General features: G+C 37.7%; 1 protein-coding gene across 1 annotated transcript in view; it reads left to right on the plus strand.

Annotated features, from left to right (window-relative positions):
- LOC112566041 (circularly permutated Ras protein 1-like) overlaps window positions 1-13,543 on the plus strand; it is a 17,508-nt gene continuing 3,965 nt past the window's right edge. Inside the window, exons 1-14 of the mRNA XM_025241967.1 lie at window positions 1-520; window positions 1,667-1,938; window positions 2,522-2,724; window positions 3,439-3,630; window positions 4,107-4,322; window positions 4,485-4,636; window positions 5,454-5,651; window positions 7,396-7,480; window positions 10,247-10,353; window positions 10,915-11,081; window positions 11,895-12,179; window positions 12,372-12,495; window positions 12,919-13,021; window positions 13,157-13,309. Coding sequence (XP_025097752.1) covers window positions 426-520; window positions 1,667-1,938; window positions 2,522-2,724; window positions 3,439-3,630; window positions 4,107-4,322; window positions 4,485-4,636; window positions 5,454-5,651; window positions 7,396-7,480; window positions 10,247-10,353; window positions 10,915-11,081; window positions 11,895-12,179; window positions 12,372-12,495; window positions 12,919-13,021; window positions 13,157-13,309 — 2,352 coding nt within the window. The 5' untranslated portion in view covers window positions 1-425. The remainder of the gene's footprint in view (window positions 521-1,666; window positions 1,939-2,521; window positions 2,725-3,438; window positions 3,631-4,106; window positions 4,323-4,484; window positions 4,637-5,453; window positions 5,652-7,395; window positions 7,481-10,246; window positions 10,354-10,914; window positions 11,082-11,894; window positions 12,180-12,371; window positions 12,496-12,918; window positions 13,022-13,156; window positions 13,310-13,543) is intronic.

The following is a 13,543-nucleotide window of genomic DNA, read 5'->3' on the forward strand; positions in this document are numbered from 1 at the left end:
ATCATTAAGGCATCGAGTATTGTTTGCTGTACACCAAGAAAAAAAAAACGTTATTTGGGTGACACACCACTCCATAAGCCTTAAATGTTGTGCCTAATTTTTATCAATGCAAAAGAACTGAAATCAAAAACTAAAATTTCCAGATGAGTACGGTACACAACTCCCCTACTTCTTTGGATTTAAAAAAAAAATCGACAACAGTGTGCTGCGAAACGTTCAAGACGACTTCCGGTAAACCGAAAACATAGCTCAAGGCGAAATGTAAACGAAGGAAGAATCAGACGCGCATTTAGTCTATTTACAGGACAGTATACCAGGGACAGCCGCGCTTGTCGACGCTCAAGGAAGTATAGAGTCATAATTAAAACTATCGCTTACCAGGCACCCCAGTGCCACATTACCTGTAGACAAATCAGTTTAACAGAATGAATTTCGCGTCGCCGTATGTATTTTATGACACAGGAACAGATGCCTACGAAGAGGTTTCAGACGATGAATTTCAAGCTGGAATGCAAGTCAGGTAAGAGTGTAGTTTCATGTTGATACGCCAAATGGAGATGTGTCCCGCTGATAGATCCACCTAGGACTCAGATGGACTTTATTATCTTATTGAGGCAGTGAATTTTCAGTTCATTAAGTAACCATTAGAAGTATACATTTCGTGTTGACAATAATAAAACTAAATGTGACGGAATTTTAAGACTAGCGGTTACACAAGCGAAACCCCATTCGAACGCAGAAGAAATTTTTTGTTGTGCACACACGCACTCATGTACAGACCAGTACATACACGTTATGTGGGGAAACATGAACAATCCCAATCAAACATGCAAGCACATCTGCACTCTTTTTGCTAAATACACAGTGTATATATAATGGTTCTGCCCATGATAAGGATCAGGCATTGACAATACGACTCTGCCTATATAATGCTTTTAATGCTTTCTTTAGTTGGATCGAGACACTTGACTTTTCCTCGAAGATTAAAGAAGGGTTGTTAAATCATATTAATCCAGAGAGTTGTAATTCATCAAGAACATGTTGCAGATTTGTTTAAGGAAGTAAAGATAAACAAGGCTCCAGGTTTAGATGGTATTTGTGGACAAATATTACATTTCTGTGCAAACCAGCTTGGAGGCATTTTCTACCATTCTATAGTTCTGAAGAAAGCATCAACTCAGCATCTTAATGACTGTAGACCAGTGGCCTTAACATCGTTGGTCATGAAAGTACTGGAGACAATCATTAGAGTACTGATTCTAAATATCACTAACAAATGTCTTCACCCAGTACAATTTGTGTACCGAACCAAAAGAAATGTTGCCAAACTGTTTATCATCCATACTTTATATTATATAAATACCTGGAGATACCAAATGCCCATGCGAGACTGCTGTTTATGTATCATATACTCTTTAGCTTTGTTGGTAGGCATTTTTTTTATAAACAAAGTCCTGCACCTTTCAGTTGATGGGGACTAAGGTGTTGGAGACCACATTATCTCTAGTACAAATTTTTGGTGTGAGGGGATCCAAAGGAATGTGAAAGCAGCAAGTGTTTAGGCTTCTAGCCTTGGAAATTAGTGTTGTAGCAGTTCAGCTTTCCACATACTCTATTTGTTTTAGCACATACATTCACTGATAAAAAAGATGAACTTTCCTTTCAGTGACTCAGGTTCTGATGAAGAGCCAGATCATGACTATGCCAGACCAGACCAAGCTACCCCTGGTGTGCATCAGTCTGGAGAACTGGCACCAGAAAGAGATGGTGGTTTGGCTCCTGTGAGAGGAGATGTCAGTGTTTCACCTCAGACAGCATTATGCGCTCAACTACCACCTACCGATCGTATATCTCTATCTCCACCAAAGAGAGCCTCTTTCACTCAAGAAAACAAGTCCAAGCCAAAGAGGCAGCCACACTGGAAGTCTTCAAAAGAAAGTAAGGCATGCGCCAAGAGTGATTGGGGGTTGGGGGAAGAGAGAGGCTCAAGGGTAGGAACAAAAAGCATCAAAATGTATGGTGCATATAGAAATAGAACAATGGCACAGCTTCAGATTTTAATCACCTCTGACATTTGTCCTTTTGCAGAATACTGGCTTTCATTTGTTTAATGCAGGATAGGATAGAAATTTGTGAGGGTTTTTTTTTTGAAGTTCAAAATGGTTTGGATGATAATGCAGTCCTTCAAACTTGTACCTACATTTTCCCACTTCGTCTGAATCCTTGCTCTGCTATTATTCTGATGTCTATTTTTTATTTATTTAAACCAAGTAGGACTTAATAATTTCTACTAAAAGATACTTTGGATTCCAACAGTATGAATAATTCTAGAATTTTGTTTGTAGTTTTTTTTTAAATGGCACCATGAATTCTACATTTTTTTGGTGTTTGTAGCAGTTTCTGGAAAAGAGCACTGACCTTGCCTTAAATGGGTGGGAAAGTACAATTTAACAGACTTTTTCTCATGGATATGTATGCTTTTAGATTTCTGATATTGTTCACAGTTTTAATTTTTTTTTAGAATCATCCAGTTCTAGTGATTCAAAGCCTCAAAAAAGGCAGAGAAGCCGGACATTTCGCCGAGCAGACACAAACGTGGTATCAGTGACCTTTGATGCATTAAAAACACCAGGCACAATGCATGCTGGTGAAGCTGCTAACTGCGCCAGATGTGAGGCTATTCTTTCACATATAAGCAAATTGGAGACAGATGGCTCAGAGAAGGTATGTTAAGGCAATGCTTTTGAATACTGATTTAAGCTTTATAGCACCACATCCCAGCCAAAGCCAGGCTCTCTGCACATTACAAACACAAAAACATGGCACAGACAAAATTTCTGTGGTTCTCTGGGAAGTTAATCGGAATGCCAGGTCATTGTTCTTGAGACCAATATGCAGATCGGGAAGGCATTTGACTAGAGAAGAATAGATAATAAGCAGCCACATAGATTAAATCTATGCTAAATCCCTGTTTGCAATGCACTAAAAGCTTATCTTGGCACAAAATTGTTTTGAAATGTGTTTGGTTAAATTTATTATAAGAAGCTGTTTCCTAAAATGTGAATATTTTTTTTTTCAAAATAGGAGTCCCTAATTATCATCTGGGGTATAGAAGGTCAAGAACTTATTTCCTATGATCTTGTGATATTACAGAGGTAGATTCACTGATCCGACAATGCCTCATTAGAAAATTCTTAAAGATCTTTCACTGCATGCAACCTCTAGTAACATTGAAAATTAGGATTTAGGTCAATCAGTTTGTGATTTTCTAACAAAAATAATGAACATTTACCATTCATTTTGCATTCACATATTAATGACAGTGAAATGTTTTGTTAACTTGTCAGCAACTTTAAGCTTAGGTTAGCCTTTATGGACTAGGCTACGTATGCGTATGCTGTTTTTAAAAGCATCCCATTTTCTGCATCACATGTGCAGGTGTGGAATTGCGAGTTTTGTGGAAATCGCAACGTTGTTGATATTGAGGAAGAAGAAAAGCCAGCAGCTAGTGATGTGACATTTCTTGTTGAACCATCACAGACCACTTTAGCCAGTGGACCTTTGGGCCGAGATGAATCACTGGTTATTTTTTGCATTGACATCTCAGGCAGCATGTGTGTCACATCAGAAGTGGGTTGATGCTAAACTTTATAATGTGGAAGTGTCTATCTTGGCTTTTTTAATTGTAAGAACAGAGACTTGCAAATGTTAAAGTGAAATACGATATTTATTTCTGTATTAAATATTCTCCATTGAAGACATCTTCATTCTTAGTCTGATGTCTTATGGCTTTCAACTCTTGCATGCTTTATTGAGAAAAGATAAAAGAAAAATTATTTTGAAAATATTGTATTTGTAACATGACTTTCATTCCAGTTTTAAAATGTGACCTTAATTCTGTTCACAGTGAAAGGATTTTATTCTTGTTAGGGTCTGAAAACTATATTTTAAAAGTAGATGAATTGCATAGATGCAGTCAGACTTGTAAGTTTACAAATAATTTTCATAGATCAATAGTACCATACTCTGATTCACAATTTTTCAATAATTTTTGTAGATAAGTGGTTGCAAGTGTCTTTCTCACAAGATTGCACACGTTTTTTTAGATTTCGGGACACATGCGACTGCGTGGGGGAACGCCGCTGCACCGTCTTCGCAGTATGAATGCAAGTGGCGAAGACCAGCACTTGCCACATCAGCGCCGTGATGTGACATATGTTTCAAGACTCCAGGCTGTGCAGGCTGCAGTTGATCATCAGCTGAATGAAATGGCTAAAAATTCGCCCTTTCGTCGAGTTGGTGTCGTCACCTTTAACTGTGATGTAAGTGTTGTGAATATTCTTGCTTGCCCAGTCCCTTGCAGTTATAAGAAAATCATTTCAACTATTATCAGAATTTGCTACTTTTCTATAAGAATGTGTTATACAATTTTATGGTGACTTTATTTTCTATTTTGTTGCTAAGCCTAACTGTTTTGTTTACAGGTGACTGTTATTGGAGATGGGACAACCGAAGTGGTAACACTGGCAGGTGAGAAGCTCAAGAACATGGAGGAACTAACAAGACTTGGTTCGGAACTGCCACTGCCTAAAGCCATAAAGGAAACTTGCAGTTTACTTGGAAACAAAGTTTTCGCGTGGGTGCCAGTCCTAACATTAAAAGAAAAATATTTTAAAGTAATGTTTTGAATTTATATGCTGGTGGCTTTAATTATATGATGTTTTAGGTATACATTTTTAACATCAAAAGTGCAAACATAAAATTTTCATATTTCAAATTGTACAGTTAAAGATGATAAAACTGGTAAAGGGATGAGCTGGTCATTATTAAGCATGAATAGATTTCTTGTTGAGTAACCAACATACGGACAGGTCAGACCTGTGCCCAGTCTACTTTGATGCATGAGTCCATCAGGGATGTGATAGATTTATGGACGCCAGTTGCTACATATACATGGCCGGCAGATATGTAGCAGAACAGAACAAATGTTAGTGGCTGGACAGGCCTATTATTGGGTTACTGAAGTTAACTTAAATCCAATCAGAGTCATGTCAGTTGCAGGTTTGGCTGGAACAGGAAATGGCTTTAAATAAATGGATAATAGAGTATCAGAAATTTCTCTTTTCACCGTTGAGTCTATTTCCTTAGTCTTGTGCAATATTATGTTTACTCTGTGAGTGTGGGTTTTAGGTTTTTGAAATGTGCATGTATTGGTGTTATTTGAGTGTTGTTTTGTGTTCTTTAAGAAGCCTTTTAACCAGACTCACGCTGCCTACTTGTTTGACTATGCCAAATTATTTATATTTAAAAATATACCAGTGATACTCAGAATGTGTCCAGTTAAGGAGAGCTCTTTTGAGAATTTAGGATGGTGATAAAATAAGACATACTGTTTACTGCATGTCCATGTGGGACAAAAGTGTAATTGTTGTATGTGCGGTACTGTCTTGCAGGCTTGAAGAAGGTGGGCCAACTGCTCTGGGGTCAGCTCTCGTGGTGGCTCTTAGCATGGCAGCTCACCAGCCAGGGTCAAAGGTGATCTTGTGTACAGATGGTATGGCCAACATTGGTTTGGGTAAACTTGAGGACTTTGGAAGCGAAGATCCAGCTGAATTTTACGAGAAGATTGCCGAGTCTGCCAGTGCTAAAGGGTGAGCCAGTAGCAGCATGCACGAAATAACTTTGGCTAGTTTTAGAAATAATAGAAAATATATTTTGAAGCCTTGAAGATCACCTTTGTTGAACAAATAATGATGAAACAGTTTCTAGGATTCATTGTAATTGATAAATTTTTTCCGCATTGCATGGTCTTTGTGTCTGTCACCTCCACTATCATCAGCCTCATCATAACTACTGCCTCTGTAATCAATCAGCAATGAACATGATCTTTGCAATGCTGGTCATTATCTGTATTTATTCCTGCTTTTGTATGCTGATGATACTGTTATACTTGCTGAAACTGCCAGCGATATGCAGAAAGCATTAGATGCTTTAAATGTTTACTGCAAAAAATATGGCCTTCAACTAAATACTGAAAAAACACAAACTATGATCTTCTCACGTGGAAAGATTAGAAAAGTTCCACATCTTTCCTTCAATGGAAAAACAATTGAAGTGGTATGGGAGTATAAGTACCTAGGAACAGTTTTTAATTATAATAACAAATTTAATAAAGCTATAAAATTACAGTGTGTACTGGCAAACAAAGCTATGTTTTCATTGATTAAGAAATGTAGAAAATTAGACTTGCCTTTAGACACTCAAATTAACCTATTTGACAGTTGTATAAAACCTATCTTGTTGTATGGAAGTGAAATTTGGGCTTTTGAATCTCTTGATATGTGTGATAGGATGCAACTGAGATTTTGAAAATGTTATTAAATGTGAAAACTAGCACGCCAACATGTATGGTGTTGGGTGAACTGGGCACTTTTCCTGTGTCAATTTTTGCAAAGTGTAGGTTACTGTGTTTTTGGTATAGATTATACATGGAACATAACTCTGGAACCCCTAAACTATCTGTTCTCTTGTTTCATCTGTGCAATTCTCTAGCTGATAGCCCACTATGTAAACCTTCCTGGGTTAGCTATGTACGTTCATTATTAGATTCCTTAGGTTTTTCCACTTTTTGGAAATTTGGCTGTAGTTTTTCTCCCTGTAATTTTAAAAACATTGTAATGCAACGTCTAAAGGATCAATTTATTCAAAAATGGAAACAAGAAATATATACAAATGAGATTTGCACCGCTTACAGAATGTTTAAAGAATATTTCATTTTCGAGAACTATTTAATAGACTTGCCACCAGCTCTGAGACTAAACTTAATAAAATTTAGACTAAGCTGTCATAAACTCCCTATTCAGCAATTAAGATATAGCGGTATACCGAGATATTTAAGAACATGTCCACTGTGTAATCTAGATGAGGTAGGCGATGAATTTCATTATTTGTTTGCGTGTACCCACCATTTCTTGGTTGCCTCGCGGAGAACGCTACTTCCGGTGTGTTTTGCATGTCATGTGGGTGAATTTGGGTTTCAGCAGCTGATGAGTGTTGGTTCCAGGCGTGTGCTTGTGGACTTGAGCAAATTTGTTCAAAGGGTGTTTTCATTGTTTGGATGATCTGTATGTATTTATACGTGGTGCCATGTGACTATTTACATGTGTTTGCTATGTTGTTGTCACCTGTAGTGAGTTTGTTGCTGCGATGGAGTTGTCATTGTGTTTTTTGTGATTGTGAGGTTATGGCTAAAAATGCCCCTGGGCTTACATAGCCATTAAATAAAAAAAAAAAAAAAAAAAAAAAAAAATGTGTCAAACGGTCAAGTCATCCATCACTCCAGTCAGCGTCAGTCAATTAGGTCATCTTTCAATCCAATCTATTTTCTATTTTCAGAGTTTCAGTCTCAGTCATCACAATAAAGGGAACAGATTGTAAGCTGGTGCACCTGGGCAAACTTTCTGAGAAGACAGGGGGACAGGTTAGAAATAAATGCTTCACTTACTATTTTTGTCTTTCTTTTTGGTTAAGATTATTTTTATCTCAATTGAGGGTTAAATAGGATGTATATCCCCCAACTGAGATACAATGCATGGGAGATGTATATATATGGGAAATATTGGAGTGGAGGGGAATTTGGCTCTGATGTGAGAATCTGTCTTAAGCGTTCTGCATATTTTCTTTTCTGTCTAGCACTTGTTGTTTACGGTATGTCTAACAAGCTGATTATTCTAGTAGTGATACCTGGTACATCTATTAGATAAAATACTTTCCTTGTGAATTACTACTTGTTTATATGCGCATGCATATATTGGGTTGTCGGAAAAGTTGTAACGGATAAGTACTTAGTAGAGGGGGTTAGGAGGGAAGATCGACAACCGTGGTTGATCTGATTTAGCGTAGTGGGCTGGAAGTTGTTTGCCCTTGAGCAAATGACGCAAACTGGGACGTCAAAATAAGGTGACGTAAAATATAGAGGAAAATAACGTTAGAGAAAAAAACGGAAAGGAGAGAGCAGACGGCGGAAAAAAAGTGAGAGCTGGTGGATTTTTCTCGGGACTTTCTCGCAACTGCTGCGACAGCGGAAAAAGTATTACGGAAAGTAATACCGTGGGTAAACTACAGGTGGATGTACTTCACAGGTCGTGAGTCACTGTAGTCCGTGTTCGCACCGTGGGGGGAGCTCTGTGGCTTGGGCATCCCGCAGTACCGTTTCTTGGCGGGGTCAAGAAACCAAACACTGGTATCAGCGAGAAAAGAATAGAAAACTTGGTGCAAGACTGGGGCACCGACTTCCATCTGTCGCCTGGAAGGGACAGTTCTTCACAGCCTGAGAGTAAGCGCCGGTGGAGGAAAGGTTTCCTCCCGGCCTTCAGCGAATCTAACATCATCCGGCCAAACACCTAGGAGGCGGCCGCATGCGCAAGACCGAGACGTTCCGCTTTTAAACTGTGGGTACTGTGAAAACCATTTATTTAAAATCAAAATCAAAATCAAAACAGACTTTATTGTCTGCCCAGGAGGACAGAAATTTGTCTTTGCTCACATACCCATACAGACATTTAACAAACAGTTAGGAGTAAAAGTGAGGAGTAAAATAGTGTTGATTGCACCAGTCCATCAAGGCAGTGTATGTTTATCCTAACAACAAACCTTGGGTGACCAAGGGCCTAAAAGCACTGCTGAACAAAAAGAAACATTTGTTCATCACGGGCAGAAGCCCATGACAGAAGATTAGTACATAGAGAGGACCATGATGCTATCCGTTTCAATAATAAATAGACTTCGTGGAAAGAAGATCAGTGGGACTAATTGGATTAGAGGACTTGGGAGGGTCTCAAAGACTTTAATATAAGAGGTTGATGTTTCATCGGGAGCGAACATTGGGTTCTTCATCGGTGACAATATTTGTGGGAGTCGATTTTGTTGTTAACTTTAATAGTACGATGGATGAATGATAACATATTGGTAATATATCTTGTGTGGCGAATGAAGGAGTGAATCTATGAGTGTTGATACTTTGCCTTTGTTTCATTTGACATTGTATTTGAATTGAATAATTATTCGTGCCTCTAAGAGAGTACGCCCACCCTCAAGCGATCAGGATATTTTGGTTTGTGGAAAGAATGCGCGTGTCTGCGGACGGTCCGTGACAAAAGTCATGACATATTTTTCTGGTTTTTTTTTTTCCTAAGGTCATTTATTTATATAAAGAATAAAGATTAATCTATGACATATTGCCCATTTGTTCGATAACCTTTTGCCATCTTTCAGTTATATTCATCATTCATATAAAGACCTTGTGTGTGGTCTAACGTTGACATCACGACAACTCCTTTACGATTAACATGCGTTGGACTTTTCTGGATGATGGATTTGTTCAAACTGTCCAATTGTGAACAGCACTCGTTCGAATTGTTTGGTTCCTTGCTCAAAAAAACATGTGCACCCTTAAAATTACACCACAGTGAGAGCATAACCTTCCTCTGAGGAATGTCTGCTTTCGATATCATTTGAAGCAAATTGTCATGTAGGGACCAAGACCATTTGCACACCACACAGTTGTAAACAATCCACTGCTCATCACCAGTTATCAAGCTTCAAAAAGAGGATCATTTTCCTCACGTTTAATGAGCATATACCAGATTTTTATACACATCATCTAATGAACATCTTCTAACCTAAATATTGAGCCTACTTATGTATCCCAGCTTATTCAGGTGGTCGTAAACGTTTGAATGATATTTTTAATGTTTCTGCAATCTCTCATGTTGTGTAAATGGGGTTGACTCATTCGATGCCTTGATGATGTCATCAAACTCACCTCCAAACTGAGGAGTGTCCTTGAGATCAAAATGATAGCATGGAACTTCGTAAACTGTTGTTGGCACTGACATTCTTGACCTTAAACTTTATGCAACTTTTCACAAGCTTGACGCATGCCTTCTTCCCTTTACAATAAAACAGTAAAATGATGAAAATGCACAGCTTGGTCTTCCATCTTCAACTTCTTCTAAAATCTCCAAAATTCAACCAAATCACTAAATTTTTGTTTTAGCATAAAGGTAGAACTGTTAGCTGTCAAATTACCTACAATAACATCGACGCAAAAGATTCAAGTACTTCTGAAAATGAACTAGTGCTAAATATTGGAAAAATGCATCATGAGTTTTCCGACAACCTAATATATAATCTTGTTCTGTCTTTAAGTATTTACTGTAATGCATAATCTCTTTACAACCTGCAGGTGAATATTGTTGATCCCTTGAAGTTGAATGAGCAGTTCAGCAACATTTTAGCTGACAGAATCATTGCCACAGGAGTAGTTGCTACATTCATCGTACATTGTGATTTGTGAGTTGAAATTTCAAGTTCAAATGCATTGTTGTGGTGTTAATCTAAATTGTCAATGGTATCAACATTTTGTGGATACATAGCTAAGATTTTCTTTGTGTATTGTAATAAAACACATTGGTTTTCAGATTGGCTGAAATTTTTGTTCTCAGTGTTTGCATGTTTTTTACCCCTCTACATTTTGGTCCTCTATTTTGAACTTTTGCTTTTTAAGTTAGCATATGGAAAAGATTATTATTCCTGCCTTTAAAACATTTTACCTAATTTTGAGTTTTGTAGCAGTCTTAAACTTTCATTTTTTTGTGCATTTAGGTGATGCTTAGTGAGACCACATGGCATTTTGACTTATTACATGTTGTTGCAAAAAAGTAGTTAATTTGATGTTAGCATAGAATCTCAATAGGCCTGATACCTACTATAAAGATATAGCTATATATATATAGTTTAATATTTTTTTTATTAAAGAAAAAGATTAGCAGTGTGGTTTTCTTAAAAAGATCTGGTTTTTCTTCTAGTGACTAAAACATTGATAGCTGAAAATCGACTGCATTCATTCTCCAGGTATATCGGATCAGAAGAGAACCCTGAGAGCAAAGAACGACGAGAAATTGGAAATGTTACTGCAGAAATGGAAATTTCTTTTGAGTTTGGCATTAGAAAGAAGAACAAACCAAAACCTAAGGGAGGACAGCTGGAGTGCATTACTGAAGTGTCCTCTAGCCTTGAAGGTATTTTATCACCACATGTTGATTGTTCTAGATCTGTTGGCAGTGCATTTTTGAACTTTTATATATATAGTATATGTTAAATTTTATATTAATAATTTTTTTCTTCGTTTTTCATGCTTATCTATTATAACCAAGAATATCAAGAGATTGGCTGTTCATCATTTATACAAAGATTGCTGGCTGACTAATATAGATACAACATAAAATGATGTAAGTTCCCCATGTGTTGGGGCCCAAGTCACATGCTTTATGAGTTAAGGTGTTCACAGTATAGGAGATACAGGTGCATGGATTGTTACTGTGCCCATCATGTGGGTCACAGCTTCTTCATTCATTACTAAGTTAGTTCATGGACAAATTTGGGTATTTAGGAAGGGGAGGGGTAATAAACTCACCAACAATCTTTCTGGAGCTGTTACCGTTAAATCTACAGTCATTACCCTTTGCTGCCAGAATGCAGCGAGTCCTCAAATTGTTTTTTTGCTCTAGATCTTTGTTACTTTTTTTTTTTGTTGTACATCTTTGTTACTATTTTCTGATTTTATTCTACATCTTTGTTACTATTTTGTGATCTTGATTAGCGCAACGAGTCCCACCTTTGGCTGAGATATTGCGCTTTATGAATTTCTGCTTATTATTATTATTTTTCTAAAATATGAAAGGCTTATTCAAGAATGCCAGAACAGTGTTAGATCAAGCTTTGATCAATTTGCCTTCATGTTATTCATGATTTCGTTCTGCTGCTTATGCACTGCTTGGTTAACATATCTTAATGAAAAATTAATTTGTTCTTTGCTGGGTTTGACTGTGCAGCAAGTTCTCTCCTAAAAGCACCAATCCACTCAACTGGGGAGCCTGAAGCAATGGATGAAGGGGACACTGCCCAAAGCAATGCAGGTAGCACTGATGGCGATGGTCACCAGCAAGACAATACAACAGATGCATGCAGGATGAGTGATGTAAAGAGAGAAATGAATGTTCCCCCAGAGCTGCCATTTCAACTGCAGATCCAGTATACTGATGCAGATGGGACGAAGGCCTTGCGTGTGCTGACACAGAAAAAACCAGTGACACATGACAGACAGCTGGCAGAGGAAAGTAAGTCATCTTTGTAAATATTAATATTTAGCTGAGTCAGCCCCTGACTGTGGCATTTTCATGAAATGAAAAAAAAGTACATGTTCAAAAAAAAGGCTTATGAGTTGGTTGTGTTTGCAGCTACATGATAAGAAAATCGACACTCATGATAACAAAAGTCTTATTGTAGAGTTCTTTACTTTTGTCTGGCAGTGGCAAACGTTGGTGTCATTGGAGTGCATGCTGCTCGACTTTCTTCTGATCTGGCATTGCAGGGAGAATACTCTCGCTCTCGTGGAGTAGCTCTCATGCATCAGCGTCTGGCATGGCGAAGCTGGTAGGTTGGATGGGGTTGAAGAGGGCCACAGTTGGGATTGAGGAGGGCCACAGCTGGATGGTGCTGAAGAGGGCCATAGCCGCATTCTTTGTTTTTTTAATAACATAGGGATAATGTTTCTTTAACAAGGAACAACAGTATTGTAAAAAGGCAGGATCTTGTTTGGTTTGCAGAAGAGAAAGAAAAAAAATGGTTCTTTATGACTTAAAGACAGAGTTGATATAAAAGGAGAAAGTGAAAAATAGAGAAAGCAGTGCATCAAAGATTAGAGTTTGATTGTCTAGGTTTAGGACACAATACTGGCCTTAAGGAGATATTCCATTGTCCATTGTAAAAGCCCCCATTTTTAGGATGCTTTTGATACCAGTGTGGTTTAACATGGGAATCATTATTAATGTGGTCAAATCTTGTTTTTGGGTATAGTCATTCATCAAGATCTACATCTTCAGATGAAAATCTGCAAGCCTACCGCACTGTTGTTTCTCACCTAAAGACAGTTGAAAATTCAGTACAACAAAAACAACAGGTAGCATTTTTTGGATGTTTTTTAATTTTGTGGCTATATATGTAGTGAATGTGTTTGTGTATGTGTGCATGTCTGCACTGGGGTTTTTTTTTTGGGGTGACACTGACAGTTGTAGTAATCCCTTTGTTTTGACAGCGTGAAGTAGAGTTGTATGGGAGAACACACAGCGATGATGATGATGATGATGAAGAGGAGGCAAATTTGGCACAGCCTGCTGCTATGAATTATGAAATGGATGCTACATCTGCTAGTACCCGGCACCCCATCAAAGGCAGCAAAGTCTTTAAGGTATGTTTTCCTTAATGCTTGGCAATGTACATGAGATTTAACTTAAAGGACAACCAACATGAATTTTCTTTTCAAATGACTAAGAACAGTATCAGGTACCGTTTCCCAAAATCTTACTAAATAGTTCTTTATTTCTTGAGATGCTATTTTAAAACCAGAAAGGGTTTCAAATCCCGATATCTTCAATGCTTAGGGATATGCTTATAATCTCAATGCTTAAGCCAGTGAGAGATC

This window comes from Pomacea canaliculata, linkage group LG6 (assembly GCF_003073045.1).
Source record: "Pomacea canaliculata isolate SZHN2017 linkage group LG6, ASM307304v1, whole genome shotgun sequence".
Classification (NCBI taxonomy): Eukaryota; Metazoa; Mollusca; class Gastropoda; order Architaenioglossa; family Ampullariidae; genus Pomacea; species Pomacea canaliculata.